Genomic DNA, 23,214 nt, shown 5'->3' on the forward strand with positions numbered 1-23,214 from the left:
TATTCACTACCACGAGAACAGTATGGAGGAAACCACCCCCCTGATTCAGTGACCTCCCACCAGGTCCCCCCAACAACACGTAGAAATTATGGAGGCTACAATTCAAGATGAGATTTGGGTGGGGATACTGCCACACCGTACCAGTGGCCCTGGCTTCTCTCCCATCGGTTCTCTTCTACCTCCCAGACTCTTTTGAGCTTTGCTTTTCTTCTTTTTCTTTTTTGGAGACTGGAGTCTCACTGTGTTGCTCAGGCTGGTCTTGAACTCCTGGGCTTAAGGGATCCTACCACCTCAGCCTAACAAGTAACTGTGACTATAGGCGCACACCACCATGCCCCCACAACTTACCCATCCTCCCCATCCCAGTGAAATCCCCAGGTTCTTCACAGCCCTCTTAGCTCTAGGCACCAGTGGCTTTGCCTTCTATAGAATGGACGACATGATAGCATCTTAGAACAAGCGGTCGTGGGGATTAGGGAGGCTGGGAGTTCTTTCTTCATTCAGGGATTAAACCTACCACCTGAAGGGGTGACATGGCTTGCCTCAGTCACCAGACAAGATCAGGAGAGTATTTTTGGGACAGACATTAGAATGTTGAAAGGGAGGACACTGCAAAGTCACTTTCCCCTGACAGTATCCCCCCGACAGATAAAGTGGCAAACTCATTTTCATTCCCTGTTTGCCTTTGACGAAGCTCTAAACCATTTTAATTCTTTTTTTTTTTTTTTTTTTTAGACAGATTCTCCCTCTATTGCTCAGGCTGGAGTGCAGCGGTGCAATCTCGGCTCACTGCAACCTCCGCCTCCTGGGTTCCAGCAATTCTCCTGCCTCAGCCTCCCAGGTAGCTGGGACTACAGGCACCCACCGCCATGCCCGACTACTTTTGTATTTTTAGTAGAGATGGGGTTTCACCATGTTGGCCAGGCTGGTCTCAAACTCCTGACCTCAGGTGATCTGCCCACCTTGGCCTCCCAAAGTGCAGGGATTACAGGCATGAGCCACGGTACCCAGCCCTATGTTAAGCATTATTAAAGAATAGGATTGGAGGCAGTAGCTTTCCTGTAGCAAGTGCTCACTATGTGCCAGATACTGGGCAAAGGAGTTTGCAGACATCTCTCATTTCATCCTCTCAATCCATGAGGCAGGTATGACTATTCCCGCTGTGCAGAGAGGGAAAACAAGTCACATGGAAGCACGTCACACAGCAGAGCTAGGATTGGAATGGAAGCGCCTGCATCCTCCAGCGCCTGCATCCCGCCCGCTGTGCTATGCCTCCCCTTGATGCTTTCCTGTGTCTGCCATTTAGCTTTGCTCTGGTGAGTGACAAGCTGTACCAGCGGAAAGAGTCTGTCATCAGTTCTGTGCACACCAAGGTGAAAGGGATAGCAGAGGTGAAAGAGGAGATCGTGGAGAACGGAGTCAAGAAGCCGGTGCACCATGTCTTTGACACCGCAGACTACACCTTCCCTTTGCAGGTAAGCGCCTTGTAGTATTCTCCCAGGCTCGCCGCTGGTCACCGTCGCCAGGGCCTTGTCCCTTTCCCCTGGGATCTAGAGCCTCACTCCAGAAAAAAAAAAAAACATTGGCCCTATTTTAAAAGCTCTGTGAACATCCCAACTGAGAAAACCTAAAAATTGCAAAACTGGGTGAGATCCAGCAGCTCAGAGATGATTCTTTGCTTTATGAAGTCCTGCAGGGTTTCCCAGAATAGCAGCATGTCCTGTGTGCGTTGAAAACAGGGTTCGATTCACTCACGCTTGACGTATCGCAGCTCTCTAGAGGCACAGCCAGCAAGCCAGCAAAGTCTGCTTAGAGACAGAAGGACGGAGAACTTTCTACTGAAGAGCACCAGCCCTTCTAGATTGTCCGTGTGGCATTTTATCAACAAAAACGTCTCCAGGAGACCATTCTTGGGTACATTTTTGCACAAAGAGAGGATGTAAATGACAAAAAGAGGAAGGCGTCCGTCACAGAGAGAAGGCGTGTGACTGACTAAATTTGAAAGCAGAGGAAATGAAAGCAACATTGCCAAAAAGGAGAAATTAAACTAGGGTGAGGAGGCCAAAAAAAAACTGATAAGGGTCTGAGAGGGACAAAGGGGCACATTTGCAGCCTCGGGGAGCTAAAACACTTTGCAAAAAACCCATAAAGCCCAAGCTGCTATCTGTTTGCTTCTAACAGTGTGTCATGAAAATCCTGTGACTGCTCAGGCGGTGGGATGCCCTGGTGCCCTTTAATGAAAGTCTGAGAACATCTGAACGGTGTTCCGACAAAGGCTGCTCCCCTACCCTCGCCTACCCAGGTCTCTTGAGTTTCAATTTAAGGAGATTTTACTGTGTAAAAAAGTACGAAAAGGCTGCTTTTGGGACTGCATTGGTAAACGACTCCTCAATCCATTCGAATGTTCCTTTGCTTTTCCTCAGCTCAGCAGGGCTGCTCGTCCAGCTTTGATATTAAGCCCTCGGCATATTCCAAGTTGCCCACAGACCCTGATTTCTAGAAGCTTAGAAAAGTGGAGAGGTTCACCCCCAGGCACTTAGCAAGCTGGATTATTATAATTAAGTAGTTTCTCTTTTCAAAGGCCTTGCATTGCCTTAGGGTCTCCTCCTCCACAGGGGAACTCTTTCTTCGTGATGACCAACTTTCTCAAAACGGAAGGCCAGGAGCAGGGGTTGTGTCCTGAGGTAAGGAGGGGACCAGGAGTGGTGGGTCGGGCTGTAAGAGTTCCTGGGGGAGGTGCAGGTCAGAAGAAGCAGAAATGAGGAACCTGAGGTGTATTTGAGCTGACAAATATTTACTGAGCACCTGCCTCTTTTGTAGGGTCGGGCTGGGCTGAGTGGAGGAAGGGAGAGAACACACCCACTTCTTAGAGCCTCAGTCCCTGCGTCAGGCACACGCGCCCCCATGACTCCCCACAACCCCAGACAGTCTTTCCCAACTTGGCTTTGCCCTCTCCACAATGCTGCCCTTTTCTGGAAAACCTTCTTCCCTATCAAATCATATTTGTTTTATTCTGGGCCAGGTGTGATGGCTCACACCTATAATCCCAGCACCTTGGAAGACCGAGGCAGGAGGATCATTGGAGCCCAGGAGTTCAAGACCAACCTGGGCAACATCGTGAGACCTTGTCTCTAAAAACAAAATGAAAACTGTATTTGTCCTATTCTGTACCTCACCGTCCTGCTGTCTGCTCTTCAAGATGAAAATCAGCTATTCTTCTAAGTTTATCTTTACCGGTATGTTACCATTACACATTACCTGTAACTCCCAACCTTCCAGCCTCCCCTCTCAGGTAATGTTACAGTGCTCTACCAGGGACCATTCCCAACACTGAGGGATGCAGCAGCACTGGTAGTACCCAGCCAGGTCCCCCACTGATGAGTAGGACCAGCCCTGCCGGTAGGGCTTTGCTCACGGGCCCACTCTGGCAACAAGGTCTAGCTTCCTGAGTGTCCAGGAGCTCTGGGTAAAAATGCTGTCTTCAAGTACATCATTTGTACCCAAACTCGGAACCAAGATAACATTCCTTTGGTGTGTATCTTGATAACACTTCCCCTAAAAGGAGAGCTCTCTACGTTTGTTTTGTCCTCATCCCCCCTTAACGATCCCTGCTGCTCAGATGAAATCTCTGACAGCCAGGCCAGCCAAGCCCTCCCTTCTGCCTTGCTTCCTAGCAGTATTCCATCTCCAATCCACTTTGGGGGCCCTGGTTTTCTTTTCTTTTCTTTTCTTTTTTTTTCACTTTTTTTTTTTAAAGACGGGGTTTCACCATGTTGGTCAGGCTGGTCTTGAACTCCCGACCTCAGGTGATCCACCCGCCTTGGCCTCCAAAGTGCTTGGATTCCAGGTGTGAGCCACCACGCCTGGCTCTTTTGTCCCATTCTCTGGTCATCTCTACACCATACACCGCACACCACCCCCGTGTACACAAAAGACACTTTTGGAGTTATTGAAACTTGGAAGAAAAGAGAGTTAGGATAGCCCAGAGATTAAGACCCTGGGCTCAGAAGCTAGACTGCTAAAGGTTCAAAACTTAAACTTCTTAGCTCTGTGACCTCAGGCAGGCAACTCTTCACCTCTCTGTGCCAAGTTGTGTGCGTCTGTAAAATGGGGCTGAGAACAAACATATGACCTGGGCTCTGCATTCGAAGGGTTCATAGTCTAATTTGGGGAATCACAGGAGGAGACCAGGGGCATGCCAGGTGACAAGGCAGCCTGGGGAGAGATCATGAGAGAGTTTGAAAACTGTAAGAAACATTCATTGAGCATGTACTATGTTCTAAATCCTTTCTTTTCATAACTCGTTTAATCTTCACAACAACCACGCAAGACAACTCTGTTCACTCTGCTTTTACAAATGAGGAAATTGAGGCTCAGAGAAGCGTGTGAGTTGGCCAAGGTCTCTCAGCTAGAAAATGGTGCAGCTACTGCTGAACCAGGTTTATCTGGGTCCAAGAACTAGGTCCTTGACCTGAATCCCTGTAGAAACCCCAAACTGCACAGATGACAAGGAGCAGAGGCTATTTTCTTTTTCTTTTATTTATTTTTATTTTTATTTTTTTGTTTGAGACGGAGTTTCGCTCTTGTTCCCCAGGCTGGAGTGCAATGGTGCGATCTCGGCTCACCGCAACCTCTGCCTCCCAGATTCAAGTGCTTCTCCTGCCTCAGCCTCCCGAGTAGCTGGGATTACAGGCATGTGTCACCATGCCAGGCTAATTTTTTTTGTATTTTTAGTAGAGACAGGGTTTCTCTATGTTGGTCAAGCTGGTCTTGAACTCCTGACCTCAGGTGATCTGCTTGCCTTGGGCTCCCAAAGTGCTGGGATTATAGGTGTGAGCCACTGTGCCCAGACACAGAGGCTATTTTCACATCTATGTCATGTTCTGGTTTCCCCAAGACTGGCCATGCAGCCTGCTCCCTAGAAAACAGGAAGAGAAATATGCATATGACCAGGGCAGCTAATTTCTCTTTTCCATGTTCTATAATTCAGCACTGAGACCCAGCTGGTCTCATTTTCTTGGGCCAGGCGAGTGTCCTGGCCAATGTCCCTCAGTTCCACTTGTCCTGCTGAGTCTCCGCACCTGTCTGCCCTACTCAGTCTTTTCAGCCACAGGGCTACTTGGACCAGGCCTCCTGTCCTTCACCTCAGCCATCATCCCTGAAAGTGATCCCTGGCTGCCCAGAACTCTGCTTTCCCCATTTTTATGTATTTTTATTGTGATATATTTCACATACCATAAAACCACCATTTTAAAGTATACAATTCTGTGGTTTTTAGTATATTCACAGAGTTGTGCAACCATCACCACTGTCTAATTCCAGAATATTTCTTTATCCCTTTTCTTTTCTTATTTTGTTTGAGGTGGAGTTTTGCTCTTGTCACCCAGGCTAGAGTGCAGTGGCAAAATCTTGGCTCACTGCAACATCTGCCTCCTGGGTTTAAGCAATTCTCCTGCCTTAGCCTCCCTAGTAGCTTGGATTACAGGTGCGCACCACCACGCCTAGTTCATTTTTGTATTTTTAGTAGCTACAGGGTTTCATCATGTTGACCAGGCTGGTCTCGAACTTCTGACATCAGGTGATCTGCCTGCGTCGGCCTCCCAAAGTGCTGGGATTACAGGCATGAGCCACTGTGCCCAGCCTCCAGAACATTTTCATCACCCGCAAAGGAAACCCCAAATCCATTAGCAGTCGCTCCCCATTCTCCCCTTCCCGTGGTCCCTGGCCACCACCAATTTGCTTTCTATCTCTATAGATGCCTGTTCTGGACGTTTCCTATAAATAGGATCCTACCTGATGTGCCCTTTTGTGTCTGACTTCTTTTACTCAGCATCATGGTTTTATTTGTTTGTTTGTTTTAGATGGAGTCTCAGTCTGTCGCCCAGGCTGGAGTGCAGTGGCATATCTCAGCTCACTCCAACCTCTGCCTCCCGGATTTGAGCAATTCTCTGCCTCAGCCTTCTGAGTACCTGGGATGACAGGCACCCACCACCATGCTCGGCTTATGTTTTTTGTATTTTTAGTAGAGACGGGGATTCACCATCTTGGCCAGGCTGGTCTTGAACTCCTGACCTTGTGATCCACTGCCTCGACCTCCCAAAGTGCTGAGATTACAGGCATCAGCCACCACGCCCGGCCTAGCATCACGTTCTTGAGATTCATCCGTGTTGTAGCCTGTGTCAACGCTTCGTCCTTCTTATGGCTAAATAAGATTCTGTGTATGAATGTGCCACATTTTATTTGTCCATTCATCCATCAGTGGCCACTTGCATGATTTCCATGTTTTGGCAATTCTGAGTACTGCCGCTCTAAACATTCATTTGCACATTCTGGCGGACATCAAATCACTTCTCCATGTCTTGGTAACACATGCCATTTACTCCCACTCTCTCATCCTTCTCTCTGCAGTATCCCACCCGCAGGACGCTCTGTTCCTCCGACCGGGGTTGTAAAAAGGGATGGATGGACCCGCAGAGCAAAGGTACCTTCTGCTTCTTTTCCCGAGGCCCTAGGGATGGGTGGTCTGGCATCTTGGTGACATTTGCGATGCCCAGTTCAGGGCTTCAGCCTCTGCTCTCAGCTGCCTTCTTCTGCCATCACCAAGCCATCGGCGAGTCTGCCCACACGTCGGCTCTGTCCTCAGCAGACCAGCTGGTGACTGTAAACATGATTCCAGTTTCCCAGTGAGAGAAGCTCCAAAAAGCCTCACAGGTTCAGGGTTCTCATTGGTAGAAAAATCACATGGCCTGGCCTGGCACTGTGGCTCACATCTGTAATCCCAGCACTTTGGGAGGCTGAGAGGGCAGATTATGAGGTCGGGAATTCAAGACCAGCCTGACCAACATGGTGAAACCCCATCTCTACTAAAAATACAAAATTAACTGAGCGTAGTGGCACTTGCCTCTAGTGCCAGCTACTCAGGAGGCTGAGGCAGGAGAATCCCTTGAACCCAGAAGGCAGAGGTTGCAGTGAGCCAAGATCGTGCCACTGTACTCCAGCCTGGGCAACAAAGCGAGACTCTCTGTCTCAAAAGAAATATCACATGACCCACAGCATCATCTGCGTTTTCTAAACTTTCCCCCTGAATCTCCTCAAAGGTTGAGGATCATGAACTTATACACACAGGGCACCTGGAAGCAATACCCACATTAACCTGCAGAATTTTTTTATTTTTTATTTTTTACTTAAAAAATTTTTTGAGGGGCCGGGTGCGGTGGCTCACGCCTGTAATCCCAGCACTTTGGGAGGCTGAGGCGGGTGGATCACGAGGTCAAGAGATAGAGACCATCCTGGTCAACATGATGAAACCCCATCTCTACAAAAAATACAAAAAATTAGCTGGGCATGGTGGTGCGTGCCTGTAATCCCAGCTACTCAGGAGGCTGAGGCAGGAGAATTGCCTGAACCCGGGAGGCGGAGGTTGCGGTGAGCCGAGATCGCGCCATTGCACTCCAGCCTGGGTAACACGAGTGAAACTCCGTCTCAAAAAAAATAAATAAATAAATAAAATAAAATTTTTTTTGTATTATTTTATTTTTCTTTTGATTTTATTTATGTCTAAGAACCATGCTATTGCAATACCTACAGAATTGCTTTATCTCACATTTTAACTTAAAAAAGCACAGGGCACCAGGCGCAGGGGCTCATGCCTGTAATCTCAGCACTTTGAGAGGGTGAGGCAGGTGGGTCGCTTGAGGTCAGGGGTTCGAGACCACACTGGTCAACATGGTGGTATACTAAAAATACAAAAACTAGCCAGGTGTGATAGTGCACACTTGTAATCCCAGCTACTTGGGAGGCTAAGGCAAGAGAATTACTGGAACCTGGGAGGCAGAGGTTGGAGTGAGCTGAGATCACGCCACTGCACTCCAGTCTGGGTGACAGCGCAAGACTCTGTCTCCAAAAAAAAAAGCACAGGGCAATTTTTAAAATACTGTAAACAATAAAAAAAAAAATCAGTGGTTATAATACAAACACACACAAAAAGGGATATAACCATTATTTTATGCTACTCCACACTATATGTGTATTTGAGTTGATACAAAGGCTATTTTAACATTGCTCACTATTTATTTATTTCTCTCTCGGAAACTGGTTAATCATCCTAACACTCCAGGAAGATGTGCCATGTTTATTTCATGGCTTTGCAAATGCTGAACAGGCTGTGTAGCCCTTGAGAGACCTGTGCCCCTTTAAGAGGCCATGTTCTAGTCCATTTACACTGAGAGCATACACCTGTTCCGCTCCCCTCAGGGGCATCTTTTCTTGTAAAGAAACAAAAGGAGCCAACAGAATCCACAGTCTTTCTGTGTTCTCTCTGATCTTTATTAGGAAGCTCGCCGTCCAATGTTTTGCTCGTTTGCTTTGCCTTGTGTTCGCTATGGTTAGGATGGGGCTGATGGACGCTGGAGTCGTTGTGATTAGGATGGGTTGATCGATGCTGGAGTCGTGGTCGGGATGGGGGAGGGCAGCTGAACTGCGTGGGTTGGAAAGCCTGGTCAAAGCCTCATCTCTAGCCTGGGTCGAGTTAATGACATCCCTCCTGGAGAACTTCCTCTCCACAGTCCTTTCACATCCGTGGTTCTGCGATGCTTTGACCTCCACAGGAATTCAGACCGGAAGGTGTGTAGTGTATAAAGGGAACCAGAAGACCTGTGAAGTCTCTGCCTGGTGCCCCATTGAGGCCGTGGAAGAGGCCCCCCGGTGAGTCGCACGGAGAGACAGACCGTGGCCCTCAGCAACGGTCAGATAAGGCCTTGCTGAGGCTGCCTGGGCTTTCCCGTCTCAGCACAGCCCTGCAAAGTCCTGAGTCCTACTGGCCTGGGGACCCCGTGCTCTGGATACACTGCATGGCACAAACTAGAGTCTCTGGGAGGGCCATGGCGGTTGGTAAACTATTGTAATAATTCTGTACCAGCTGGTAAATAGCTACTACCCTGAGCATCCTTGGGGGTCCCTGGCCCCCTTCCCTCCCCCAGCTCTTCCAGGGCACCTCCAGACCCCTCCTCTAGTGCCACAGCAGAGGCCCTTCTGACTTGCCAGTGTCCATACTGAGTGACTAAGAACAGGAAGGAAGGAAGGAGATGGAAGGGAAGGACGAAGCAAGGAAAGAGAAGGGGAAGGGGAGGAAAAAGGAGAAGGGGTGAGGGCAAAGGAGGGGAGGGAAAGGAAAAGGACCTTTTCTCAAATTAAATGCTCACAGTGACCTACAGATTTGGTGGTCCCCTGTATTGATTCTTGTTGTCAACAAACAAAGTCAGGATGTTAAATCTCAGCAGCCACAAGGGCTGATGTATTTCAGCAGGGAATAGTTAGAAAGACCTGGATTCAATTCTTAGCTCTAACACATTTTTGCTGTGTGTCCTTGGGCAAGTAGCTGAACCTCTCTGAGTTTCAGTGTCTTCATCTGTAAAATCAGAATAATAATTTTGCCAACCTCATAGGGCTGTGGTAAGGATTAAATGAGATGATACTTATAAGTTATTGTAAAGTAAGCCCCATGCCTGGCTTATACACACACACAATCTGCCCCTAGGAGTGTGGTGGTGCTTGACCAGCATTGTCCAATAGAACTTTATGCAGTGATAGAAATGTTTTGTATATGTGGTATCCAATAGGGTAGCTACTAGGTACATGTGGCTACTGAGTACATGAAATGTGACTACTAAATTTTTAAAATATAGATAGATAGATAGGTCTTGCTCTGTTGCCAGGCTGGTTTTGAGCTCCTGGGCTCAAGCAATCCTCCTTCCTTGGCCTCCGTAAGTTTTGGGATTACAAGTGTGAGCCACTGCTCCCAGCCTGAATTTTTAATTAAATTTAAATTTAAATAGCCACACATGCCTAATGGCTACCATATTGAACAGCGCAGTTCTAGACCAGTGTGATTCAGGATCATTCCCTCAGCATCCGTGGGCAAAGAGAAAACGGCCCCACGCTGGCTTGTAGAAGGCTCAGGTGAAGGTTTCCCAATGTCAGGGTGGGATGCACTCAGAAGCATCGCCCCCTATGGTCCTCAATCGCTAACAGCTCCACTCAGGTTCATTTCTAGGTCAGGGAAGTTTCTTTGACATAGAAGGAATCACCCAGCTCTGGGAGATAGAGCAGCCTACATTCAAGTAGTCCTTGGTTCAAGACAAGGGGCCCTTGGCTGGCTGTGGTTTCAGTTCCAGCTCTGCCATCAACTCATTCATCAGATAAACCGTGCATCTCCAGTGTGCCTGCCTCTGGGCTAGATTTTGACGTGGCCTTGGCCAAGCAACTCTCTGCACTTCAGTTTCTCATATATCATATGAATTAGCTAAGATAGTTCATTTAATCATTCATTGAACACATCTATCACCACATAGTAGGTGTCTGATATTTATTTCATATGTAACTATGCACAAGAGGCTGCTAAATTTTAGGTAATATACAAGTCCCAGATATGGAGTGAGTCCCAACCACTGTACATACTTGAATGTATAATTATATCAGTGTGAGAGGTGTCACAGTAAATGCCATCAGGTCTTGTATTAATCCGTTCTCACACTGCTATGAAGAACTACTTAGACGGGTGCGGTGGCTCACACCTGTAATCCCAGCACTTTGGGAGGCTGAGGCAGGTGAATCACCTGAGGTCAAGAGTTCAAGACCAGCCTGGCCAACATGGTGAAACCCTGTTTCTACTAAAAAATACAAAAATTACCCAGGCTACTCAGGAGGCTGAGGCAGGAGAATCACTTGAACCCAGGAGGTGAAGGTTGCAGTGAGCCAAGATCACACCACTGCACTCCAGCCTGGGTGACAGAGTGAGACTCCATCTCAAAAGAAAAAGAACTACCTGAGACTGAATGCTTTATGAAAAAAAGAGGTTTTAATTGACTCAGAGTTCCACAGGCTTAACAGGAAGCATGGCTGGGAAGCCTCAGGAAACTTACAATCATGGCAGAAGGCAAAGAGGCAGCAGGCACATCTTACTATGATGGAGCAGGAGCAGGGTTGTGGGGGATGTGCCACACACTTAAACAATCAGATCTTGTGAGAACTCACTCACTATCACGAGAACAGCAAGGGGGAAGTCCGCTCCCATGATTCATTTGCCTCCATGGGAATTACAATTCGAGATGAGATTTGGGTGGGGACGTAGAGCCAAACCACATCAGATCTCAAGAAGGGAGAAATTCTTCTTGGAGAAGCTGGAGATGCTTTGTGGAGTGTCTCAGCATGCATTGCCCACTGTTTGGTGTATCCATTTCTCTTCACTCATACCAAAGGCCAAACCAAGAAACCAGAAGCCTCTGGTCCCACTGGCCCACGGACTCCCTTGGTCCCTGCAGTCGCTAACGGCCATTTCGCATGTCTCTCTCCCAGCCCTGCACTCTTGAACAGTGCTGAAAACTTCACTGTGCTCATCAAGAATAATATCGACTTCCCTGGCCACAACTACACCACGTAAGTGCCCAGGCTGCCTGGCTGTGTTAGTTATCCACTGCTGCGTAGTAAATTATCCCAAACCTCAGATGCCTGAAACTCCAAACGCCTATTGTCTCCCACGGTGTCTGTGGGTCAGGAATCTGGGAATGACTTTGCTGTGTGGTTCTGAATCAAGGTCTGTCAGGTAGTAGCCAAGCTGTCAACCAGGGCTGCAGTCAGTTCTAGGCTTGACTGGGGCTGGAGAATGCTTTTCCAAGCTCTCCACAGTTGGTGGGAGGGCTCAGTTCCTCACCAAGTGAACCTCGCCCAGAGCCACTTGAGAGTCCTTGGGATATGTGGCTGGCTTCCCCCAGAGCAAGGGACCCAAGAGACAGAGCAAGCAACCAAGAGTATCAAGATGGAAGCCACAGTCTTTGGGAGCGAGACTCCGGCACTTCCACCATATGCTATTGGTCACACAGGCCAACCATGGTCCAATGTGAGAGGCCACTGCCCTAGGGTCCCAGGAGGCGGGGATCACTTGGGGCTTTTCATGGAAACTTTCTGCCACACTGGCTCACTTCTGGGAAAGAGACAGATCTGTTTTCTTTTTTTCTTTTTTTTTTTTTTTGAGACAGTTTGCTCTTGTTGCCCAGGCTGGAGTGCAATGGTACAATCTTGGCTCACTGCAACCTCTGCCTCCTGGGTTCAAGCGCTTCTCCTTCCTCAGCCTCCCAAGTAGCTCAGACTACAGGCATGAGCCACCACACACAGCTAATTTTGTATTTTTAGTAGAGACAGGCTTTCTCCCTGTTGGTCAGGCTGGCCTCGGCCTCCTGACCTCAGGTGATCTGCCCTCCTCAGCCTCCCAAAGTGCTGAGATTACAGGTATGAACCACTGCACCTGGCCAAGAGACAGGTCTGTTTTCAAAAGAGGTGTTTATTTGTTCGTTTGCTTTTAATTATGCACAGGAGAAACATCTTGCCAGGTTTAAACATCACTTGTACCTTCCACAAGACTCAGAATCCACAGTGTCCCATTTTCCGACTAGGAGACATCTTCCGAGAAACAGGAGATAATTTTTCAGATGTGGCTATTCAGGTTGGTGGCACTTTGTGTACTGGGATGTGGGGTGGGGGTGTCTGGAGATGGAGAATGTCAAATACCAAGAGGCTGGGCCACTGGGTCTTCATAATGCGGCTCACATTTACTGAGCATTTAGTAAATCCACGCACTGTGCCAAGGGCTTTACCTACGCTACTTCATCAAATCCCAAAACAATCTTAGGAGTGAGGGATTTGGTGTATTCCTTTCCTGTGGCTGCTGTAACAAGTTACCAAAGTTTAGTGGCACATTTTCTTTTGTTTTTCTTTTTTTTTGACAGAGTCTTGCTCTGTCACCTAGGCTGGAGTGCAGTGGCGCAATCTCGGCTCACTGCAACCTCCACCTCCCAGGTTCAAGTGATTCTCCTGCCTCAGCCTCCTGAGTAGCTGGGATTACAGGAATGCGCCACCACACTCAGCTAATTTTTTTGTATTTTTAGTAGAGACGGGGTTTCACCACGTTGGCCAGGCTGGTCTCGAACGTTGGACCTCATGATCCGCCTGCCTCAGCCTCCCAAAGCGCTGGGATTACAGGCATGAGTCACCGTGCCCGGCCTGGACTTGATCTTTAATGGGGGTGTGGGGGGCATTAAAGGTGTTTGAGTGCAGGAATGATCTGTTGAAAGTAGTATTTTAGGACAATGAATGTAACGGTGGTGTGTCCCTGATGGGAGTGGGGAGAGTGAGGAGACGCGTTTGTGGCTGCCACAGTAACGCTTATGCGAGTTAGATGAGGCAGTACATATGGTTCATTAATCAGACTTTTTCCTCTAAAAACCTTGAGCGATCATGGCTGTGCAGGGAGATGTCTGGCGGTTGCATAAGTCACTCCCAGCAGCCGTAGAGACTGTCTCTTGTTGACTCCTTCAGGGCGGAATAATGGGCATTGAGATCTACTGGGACTGCAACCTAGACCGCTGGTTCCATCACTGCCGTCCCAAATACAGCTTCCGTCGCCTTGATGACAAGACCACCAACGTGTCCTTGTACCCTGGCTACAACTTCAGGTAACTCCAGGGCCCTGGGTCAGACTCGCCCAGTAGCTGAATCGCAACCCCAGCAGCTGGTGAGACTAATTTTGGTTCCCAAGGCAACAAGATGAAAAAAAAAAAAGACTTACTCTAAGAACTAGACCGGGTTCGGTGGCTCACGCCTGTCGGCCCAGCACTTTGGGAGGCCAAGGCGGGCTGATCAATTGAGGTCAGGAGTTCGAGGCCAACCAGAGCAACATGGCGAAACCCTGTCTCTACCAAAAATACAAAATTTGCTGGGCTTGGTGGCACGCACCTGTAATCCCAGCTACTTGGGAAACTGAGGCAGGAGAATTGTTTGATCCTGAGAGGTGGAGGTTGCAGTGAGCCAAGATTGCACCTTTGCATTCCAGTCTGGGCGACAGAACAAGACTCTGTCTCAAAATTAATTAATTAATTAATAGAAACAACTAGGTGGTGACTGAATTTTCAGCATTTTTAAAAAATTCTCAGAGATGCACACTTTTTTTTTTTTTTTTTGAAACAGAGTCTTGTTGTGTCACCACCCAGGCTGGAGTGGAGTGGCGCAGTCTCAGCTCACTACAGCCTCCACCTTCCGGGTTCAAGCAATTCTCCTGCCTCAGCCTCCCAAGTAGCTGGGATTACAGAAGGATGCACCCTTTTTATAAAACAAAACTAATGGGAAACAGAAAAGCATAGAGGGAGATAAAAATGACTCATAATTCCCCTACCCTGAAATAATCAATGATAACTGTCAGAGAAATTTTCCTCGTCTATACCAATTATTTCATGAGGCTCCTGTGAGATCGTAGCATATGTATACTTTGGTATTCCCTGGGGTTTTTCATGCCCCAATCACTCAAAATTCTTTGTAACCATCACACTAATGACTATAACATTCCATCGTGTGGGTGTACAAATAACACCTGCTACAATTCAGGAAGCGTTTTCTTTTCTTTTTTTTTTTTTTTTTAAGATGGAGTCACACTCTGTCACCCAGGCTAGAGTGCCATGGCACAGTCTCAGCTCACTGCAACCTCTGCCTCCTGGGTTCAAACAATCCTTCAGCCTCCCAAGTAGCTGGGACCACAGGCATGTGCCACCACACCCAGCTAAATTTTGTATATTCAGTAGAGACAGGGTTTCACTATGTTGGTCAGTCTGGCCTCGAACTCTTGACCTCAAGTGATCTGTCTGCCTCGGCTTCCCAAAGTGTTGGGATTGCAGGCGTGAGCCATGGCACCTGGCCCAGGGAGGGTTTTCTGTAACAGGCAATCAGCATCATCATCCCTAAATCTCCCAACAACCCTGGAAGAAAGATTTTATGGTTCCTGGAAGATGATTTGCCCAAGACCCACAGCTGATAGTAGGTGCCGCGTAACTCTAGCCAACATCACCCTGACCCCACACTCACCCTCCATCCCTTCGTTCCCATCTCATGATTTTCTCACCCATGCCTCCATGATTGAATATTTGAGTTGTTTCCAGTTTTTCTATTACAAGTAACTGCAGTGTGCATCTTTGCACATAAACTTTTGTTTGAATTTCAGGTTACTTCCTTAGGATAAACTTCTAGACTTATTGAATCAAAGGTTGTGAACATTCTATCATATGCTTTCAGATTTTTTAAAGTATGTATGGTTGGCCAGGTGCAGTGGCTCATGTCTGTAATCCCAGCACTTTGGCAGAGGCAGGCAGATCACCTGAGGTCAGGAGTTTGAGACCAGTCTGACCAATATGGAGAAACCCTGTCTCTACTAAAAATACAAAATTAGCCTGGCGTGATGGTGTGCACCTATAATCCCAGCTACTCAGGAGGCTGAGGCAGGAGAATCGCTTGAACCCAGGAGGCAGAGGTTGCGGTAAGCCAAGATGGCACCATTGCACTCCCAACTTGGGTAACAATAGCGAAACTCTGTCTCAAAAATAAATAAATAATAAAAATATCTCTGGTTATCATGGTTTTTTTCCAGAGACAGACTCTCACTCTGTCGCCCAGGTTGGAGTGGAATGGGTATGATTATAGCTCACTGCAACCTCTGCCTCCAAGGCTCAAGCGATCTTCCCAACTCAGCCTCCTGAATGGCTAGGACTACAGGTGCACGCCACCATGCCCAGCTAATTTTCAAAAAATTTTTGTAGAAAGGGGGTTTCAATGTATCACCCAGGCTGGTCTCAAACTCCTGGGCTCAAGCAATCCGCCTGCCTCAGCCTCCTAAACTGTTGGGATTACAGGTGTGAACCACTGTGCCTGGCCTGTAATTTTCATTTCTAGGATTTTTATTTGGTTCTTTTTCAAAGTCATCTATTATTGTTCCAGTGAGTCCCATTCTTACCTTAAGGATCCTACTCCTTCTGTTCATTCTACTGTATCATTCTTTTTTATTATTTATTTATTTTTATTTTTTTGAGCTGGAGTCCCCCCCTGTTGCCCAGGCTAGAGTGCAATGGCACAATCTCAGCTCACTGCAATCTCCACCTCATGGGTTCAAACGATTCTCCTGCCTCAGACTTCCAAGGAACTGGGATTACAAGTGTCCGCTCCCACACCCAGCTAATTTTTGTATTCTTGGTGGAGACTCCTGACCTCATGATCTGCCTGCCTCAGCCTCCCAGAGTGCTGGGATTACAGGAGTGAGCCACTGCATCTGGCCCTGTATCATTCTTTTGTTGACAAGGAGAAGGCCAACTGGAACTCTCCTACTGGTGGGGGTGTAAAATGGTACAACCACATCAGAGAATTGTTAAGAAGTTTCTTATCAAGTTAAGCATACACCTACCCTGTAATCTAGAAATCTCACAGTCCCATTCTTAGGTATTTGCCCAAGAGAAATGAAAATATATGTCCACACAAAGATTCATACAAAATGTTCACAGCAGCCTTATTCATAATAGCCAAAAACCAGAAACAACCCAAATGTCCAACAATAGGTGAATGGATAAATTGTGATATATGTATATAATAAAACACTACTCAGCATAAATTTTAAGAGAAACTAACTACTGATACGTGCAAGAACATAGATGAATCGGTCCCACAGACAGTAATTATGCTGAGGGAAAGAAGCCAGACCGAAATGGTACAATACTGTATGACACCATTTATATAAAGTTCAAGAAAAGGCAAAGCTCATTTAGATAGAAGACAGAACAGTGGTTGCTGAGCTGAGGAGGGCATGGGGTAAGGATTGACTACAAAGGAGTACAAGAGAGTTTTCTAAGACAATGGATGTTCTAGATTTTGATAGGGATATCAATTTTTTTTTTTTTTTTTTTAAAGACAGGGTCTCATTCTGTCACCCTGGTTGGAATGCAGTGGTGCCATCTTGGCTTACTGCAACCTCCACCTCCTGGGCTTAAGCAATCCTCACATCTCAGCCTCCTGAGTAGCTGGGACTACAGGTGCAAGCCATCATGCTCGGCTAATTTAAAAACAATTTTTTTTTGGTAGAAACTGGGTCTCAGTATATTACCAAGCATAATCTCTTGTCTTGACCTTTCAACATGCTGGGATTATAAGCATGAACCACTGTGCCCAGTTGGGATATAGATTATACCAGGTATTTATTTTTCAAAACTCATTGACGGGAACCCTTAGAATTTATGTATTTTATCATATGTAAATTATTTCTTAGTAGAACAAATCCAACCAAACTATCACACATAATGATAAATGCCATGAAGAAAGTCAAGCAAGACAGTCCGATGGGGGAGACGTGACCAGGGAAAGCCTCTCCAAGCATGGGGGCAGACCCCTGAAGGCATCATTCACTTTCCAGTTTTCCCAGTTAAGAATAAGAAAAACTGCACAGACAGGAACCCCTATCAAAATCTAGAATGTTCTGGCTGGGTGCAGTGGTTCATGCCTGCCGTCCCAGCATTTTGAGAGGCTGGGAAGTGGGAGGACTGTTTGAGCCTGGGAGCTTGAGACCAGATGGAAGCATAGTGAGATCCTGTCTCTAAAAAATAAAAATAAAAAATAGCAGAGCTGGGTATGGTGGCGTATGCCTGTAGTTCCAGCTACTCGGAAGGCTGAGGTGGGAGGATCGCCTGAGCTCCGGAGTTCAAGGTTGCACTGAGCTGTGATCATGCCACTATACTGCAGCCTGGGCAACAGAGTGAGACGCTGTCTCAAATATATACATATAGAGAGAACATTCCATCATCCCAGAAAACTCTCTTGTACTCCTCTCTAGTCAATTCCTACCCCTAGCCCCCCAGCTCAGCAACCCCTGTCCTGTCTTCTTTCATCTTAAATGAGTTTTGCCTGTTCTTAAACTTCATATACAGTAAACAGCATTATACATAGGAATCAATTTGGAAAAAACTTATCTGAATCCCTTTGGTATTTATGGTCTAGACTAGTGGTTCTCAAAGTGCAGTCCCCAGCATCAGCATCACATAGGACCCTGTTAGAAATGTACATGACCGGCCGGGCGCTGTGGCTCACATCTATAATCCCAGCACTTTGGGAGGCTGAGGCAGGCGGATCACTTGAGATCAGGAGTTTGAGACCAGCCTGGCCAACATGCTGAAACCCCATCTCTACTAAAAAAAACAAAAATTAGCCAGGTGTGTTGGTGCCTGCCTGTAATCCCAGCTATCTGGGAGGCTGAGGCAGGAGAATCACTTGAACTTGAGAGGTGGAGGCTGCAGTGAGCTAAAATCACACCACTGCACTCCAGCCTGAGTGACAGGGTGATACTCTGTATCAAAAAAAAGGGGGTGGGGGGCCGGGTGTGGTGGCTCACACCTGTAATCCCAGCACTGGGAGGCCAAGGCGGTCGGATCACAAGGTCAGGAGTTCAAGACCAGTCTGGCCAACATAGTAAAACACCATCTGTACTAAAAATACAAAATTAGCCGGGCGTGGTGGTGCATGCCCGTAATCCCAGTCACTCAGGAGGCTGAGGCAGGAGAATCACTTGAAGGCAGAGGCTACAGCGAGCTATATTCAAACCACTGCACTCCAGCCTGGAAGACAGAGCCAAAAAAATGAAAACAAACCAACAACAACAGAAAGACGAATCACTCAATATAGCAGCAGGAGAAAAAGTTCTCTTGGAATAACCACATGCAAAGAAACTGAATTCCCTCCAGTCAGAAACAGGAACTACAGTGCCTGAGAATATCTAATCGATTTCAGTGTCAGGTCTTGAAAGAGTTTTTGTTTTTTTGTTTTTGTTTTTGTTTTCTAAGATAGAGTTTTGCTCTTGTTGCCAAGGTTGGAGTGCAATGACACGATCTTGGCTCACTGCAACCTTCGCCTCCCAGGTTCAAGCGATTCTCCTGCTTTGGCCTCCTGAGTAGCTGGGATTATAGTCATGCACCACCACGCCTGGCTAATTTTTGTATTTTTATTTATTTATTTATTTATTTATTTTATAAAGACGGGGTTTCACCATGTTGGTCAGGCTGGTCTTGAACTCCCAACCTCAAGTGATCTGCCCGCCTTGGCCTCCAAAGTGCTTGGATTACAGGCGTGAGCCACCACACCTGGCCAATTTTTGTATTTTTAGTAGAGATGGGCTTTCACTATGTTAGTCAGGCTGGTCTCCAACTCCTGACCTCGTGATCCACCCACCCAGGCCTCCCAAAGTGCTGGGATTACAGGCGTGAGCCACCACATCCGGCCGAGAGGTTTTTTAAAAAGCATTTCAGATGTTCCTTACTATTTTTTGGCAGAACATCTGCCATCTGCTTTCTTCTCTCCCCACATCTGTATTAATAACTCAGAAAAAATATATATGTATATGTAACCTTATATAAAACCAACTATCAAAAAGTGGTAAGAAGAAAGGGCAGATTTAAAAGTTTTATGAAGCATTCGTTTTAAGCCTCTGCAATTATTCCTGAAAAACAAAACACACCACTTTTCCTGACTGCAGTACTGGTGAGGATTGCATATTAGGAGTGACTGTGATGATTTGTGCCCGGGGCTTAATTTATAAAGTTAGTACTGAGTGATGGCATACAGAGGTCAATGCCACTGAAAGAAGATTTTTATTTTTTTTTGAGATTCTCACTCTGTTGCCCAGGCTGGAGTACAGTGGTGGCATGATCTTGGCTCACTGCAGCCTCCACCTCCTGGGTTCAAGTGATTTTCCTACCTCAGCCTCCCAAGTAGCTGGGATTACTGGTACCTGCCACCACACCCAGCTAATTTTTGTATTTTTAGTAGAGATGAGGTTTCACCATGTTGGCCAGGCTGCTCTCGAACTCCTGACCCCAGGTGATCCGCCCGCCTTGGCCTCCCAAAGTGCTAGGATTACAGGTGTGAGCCACCATGCCTGGTCAAAAAGAATTTATTACATACTTTTCCCAAGAGATGGGGCCACACCATGCCATCCCAGGCCACACCAGGCATTACCACACTAGACAGGGCCACAGGATGAAGTACCAGATTTAGTCAGGAGGCAGAATAAAGGGGAAAGAATGGTCTAGAAGCTTTGTTGTGTTTTCCAGTGGAAGGGCAAGGGAGGACTGGGGAAACAGGGTTAACGACTTTGAATAATGCCAGTGGGTTCTGGGTTACAGGGGTGGTCTCTAAATGTCTGGCCCTCACCCTACCTGCCCCTAAGGAGAAATACTAGACAGTTAGAAAAGGAGGTGGCTATGGGATTGGTCGGAGATATTGTAATACGATTTTCACACCCTCACAAAAGCTGGATTGCAGGGGAGATGTAAACAATTTCAGCCTTGGGGGGCCAAGATGAAAGGACGGCTTGAAGCCAGAAGTTCAAGGCTGCAACAAGCTATGATCGCACCACTGCACTCCAGCCTAGTTGAAAGAATGAGACCCTGGCACTAAAACATGTTTGAATTTTTTTTTTTTTTTTTTTTTTTTTGAGACAGTCTTGCGCTGCAGCCCGGGCTGGAATGGTGTGGTGTGATCTCGGCTTACTGCAACCTCTGTCTCCTGGGTTCAAGCGATTCTTATGCCTCAGCCTCCCGAGTAGCTGGGATTACAGGCATGTGCCACCATGCATGGCTAATTTTTGTATTTTTAGTAGAGACGGGGTTTCACCATGTTGGCCAGCCTAGTCTGGAACTCCTGACCTCAAGTGATCCACCCGCCTTGGCCTCCCAAAGTGCTAAGATTACAGGCGTGAACCACCACGTCCAGCAGAAAAATTTAAAAATAAAAATTAGCCACCTGTGGTGGTGCATGCCTGTAGTCCCAACCCAGCTACTTGGGAGGCTGAGCTGGGAGTATCACTTGGGCCCAGAAGGTGGAGGCTGCCGTGAGTTATGATCATGCCAGTGCTCTTCAATCTGGTGACAGAACAAGACCCCACCTCAAAAAAACAAAACAAAACAAAAAACACAACTTCAGCCTTTAGTTTGGCCCTGTGATTATTAATTGCCAAATAGACATATACACAAAGAAGCTAAGAAAATACAGTGTGCTGAGGTGCGCCTGTTCCAGCCCAGTAATTAGTATCTAAGATTCACCACCAGCCACTCCCACTTTGTTCTACATGCCAAACTTCTTTTTCCCCCTTAAGAAACAGTCAGATTGCTTGAAGTTATTTTTTTAAATGCCTCGGCTTGAGGTTAATCCTATGTTGGTTTAAAACGCGCATTTTAATCTTAAGCGACAAGCTGATTTTCCGTCACTCTGAGATGACGCAAGGACAGGCAGTGGTGCAGGGAGGGGATGCTCTTCAGTTCAGGGTGGGAGAGAGCCACCAGGGTTTTCAATCATGTTCCTTCCCCCGCCACTTGTGGCAGAGCCAGGGACAGACCATGAGGACTAGATGGGCCACTGTTTGGGCTTTTCCTTCCATCAAATACCAACATTTTTGGCCAGATGCGGTGGCTTATGCCCGTAATCCCAGACACTTGGGAGGCCGAGGCAGGCGAATCACTTGAGCTTAAGAGTTTGAGACCAGCCTGGGCAACATGGCAAAACCCCGTGTCTACAAAAACTTCAAAAAATTCCATCCTAGCCAACATGGTGAAACCCCATCTCTACTAAAAATACAAAAATTAGCCGGGCATGATGGCACGTTCCTCTAATCCCAGCTACTCAGGAGGCTGAGGTAGGAAAATAGCTTGAACCCAGGAGGTGGAGGTTGCAGTGAGCTGAGATTGTGCCACTGCACTCACTTCAGCCTGGTGACAGAGCAAGACTCCATCTCAAAAAAATACAAAAGAATTAGCCAAGAATGGTGGTGCCTGCCTGTAGTCCCAGCTACCTGGGAGGCTGAGGTGGGAGAATCATCTGAGCCTAGGAAGTCAAGGCTGCAGTGAGCAGTGATCCCGCTACTGCACTCCAGCCTAGGACAGAGTGAGACACCGTCTCAAAAAAAAGAAAAAAAAAAGACCCAGCCCTTTCAAAGAGATCTTTATACAAATAGATCTTTCTCTTCCTTCAGATATGCCAAATACTACAAGGAAAACAATGTTGAGAAACGGACCCTGATAAAAGTCTTCGGGATCCGTTTTGACATCCTGGTTTTTGGCACCGTAAGTCTCCTCTCCCAGCTCCAGGCACCTGCATCCTGTGACTGTCCTAATGGGTGCTGTGGGGCCTCCGTGGAGGGAAGGTTTTTGGTCACAGCCATTCGCTAGCACTGGGCATTTCACACGTGGGATAAAAGAGGAGGGAGATGTCCTTGGGGTGCTGTCCTTGAATGAGTGATCTCACCAGTACAGGAGTGGCCTGGAAGGCAATTCTCAGATATGGCTTTAAAAATACTCTGATACGTAAAAAGAGAGAGAAATAAATCTCTTTGTAAAATAGTTTGTAAGTAACAGAATCCAACTCAAATTGGCTTAAGGGAAAAAAAAATTTTTTTTTTTTTAGTTGGCTTTTTCTGGTTCACATAACTGAAAAAATCCAGGGGTTATTTTATTTATTTTATTATTTTTATTTATTTATTTATTTTGAGATGGAGTCTTACTCTTTGCCAGGCTGGAGTGCAGTGGCTTGATCTCAGCTCACTGCAACGTCCACCTCCTGGGTTCAAGCAATTATCTTGCCTCAGCCTCCTGAGTAGCAGGGACTACAGGTGCCCGCCACCCCACCCAGCTTATTTTTGTATTTTTAGTAGAGACACAGTTTCACCATGTTGGCCAGAATGGTCTCGATCTCTTGACCTCATGATCCACCTGCCTCAGCCTCCCAAGTAGCTGGGATTACAGGTGCCTGCCACCCACACTAGCTTATTTTTGTATTTTTAGTAGAGATGGGGTTTCAGCACCTTGGCCAGGTTGGTCTTGAACTCCTGACCTTATGATCCACCCACCTCAGCCTCCCAAAGTGCTGGGATTACAGGCGTGAGCCACTGTGCCCACCCCTCCACCCCAGGGATTATTTTTAAGCTTCAAGCATGGCTGGATCCAGGGATTCAAACAACGTTCTCATCAAGAACTTACTGCCCTCTGTGTCTTATATACATATGTCCTCCTCAGTCTTGGCACCATCCCCAGACTGGCCATCTCTCTACAAAGGTATCAGGCAGCACCTTCAATCTGACTGGTTTAGGAACCTCAGTGAAAAGAAAAAAACTGTTTGCCAGAAGGTTCAGCAAAGGTCTCAGACAAATGTCATTGGCTCTGATTGGCCCACTATGAATGGCATGCCCACTGCTGAACTAATCACTGTGACCACAGTCATGCCATACTCCCAGTGGTTGGTCTCGAACCAGCCATAACCCAGCCCCTTCAAAACACACACACACACACACACACACACACACACACACACACACACACA

General features: G+C 47.0%; 1 protein-coding gene across 3 annotated transcripts in view; it reads left to right on the forward strand.

Moving 5' to 3' along the window:
* The window catches only part of P2RX7 (purinergic receptor P2X 7), a 47,037-nt gene that overhangs the window by 10,906 nt on the left and 12,917 nt on the right, over nt 1-23,214 (forward strand). For 2 of the 3 annotated variants that reach the window (XM_032242051.1, XM_032242067.1), the window contains exons 2-9: nt 1,307-1,475; nt 2,616-2,684; nt 6,409-6,481; nt 8,607-8,703; nt 11,353-11,433; nt 12,367-12,496; nt 13,369-13,505; nt 21,872-21,962. In XM_032242051.1, coding sequence (XP_032097942.1) covers nt 1,307-1,475; nt 2,616-2,684; nt 6,409-6,481; nt 8,607-8,703; nt 11,353-11,433; nt 12,367-12,496; nt 13,369-13,505; nt 21,872-21,962 — 847 coding nt within the window. The remainder of the gene's footprint in view (nt 1-1,306; nt 1,476-2,615; nt 2,685-6,408; nt 6,482-8,606; nt 8,704-11,352; nt 11,434-12,366; nt 12,497-13,368; nt 13,506-21,871; nt 21,963-23,214) is intronic. The other variant, XM_032242060.1, reaches the window with a different exon arrangement.

This window comes from Sapajus apella, unplaced genomic scaffold (genome assembly GCF_009761245.1).
Source record: "Sapajus apella isolate SASKATOON/1434 unplaced genomic scaffold, GSC_monkey_1.0 scaffold2, whole genome shotgun sequence".
Lineage (NCBI taxonomy): Eukaryota > Metazoa > Chordata > Mammalia > Primates > Cebidae > Sapajus > Sapajus apella.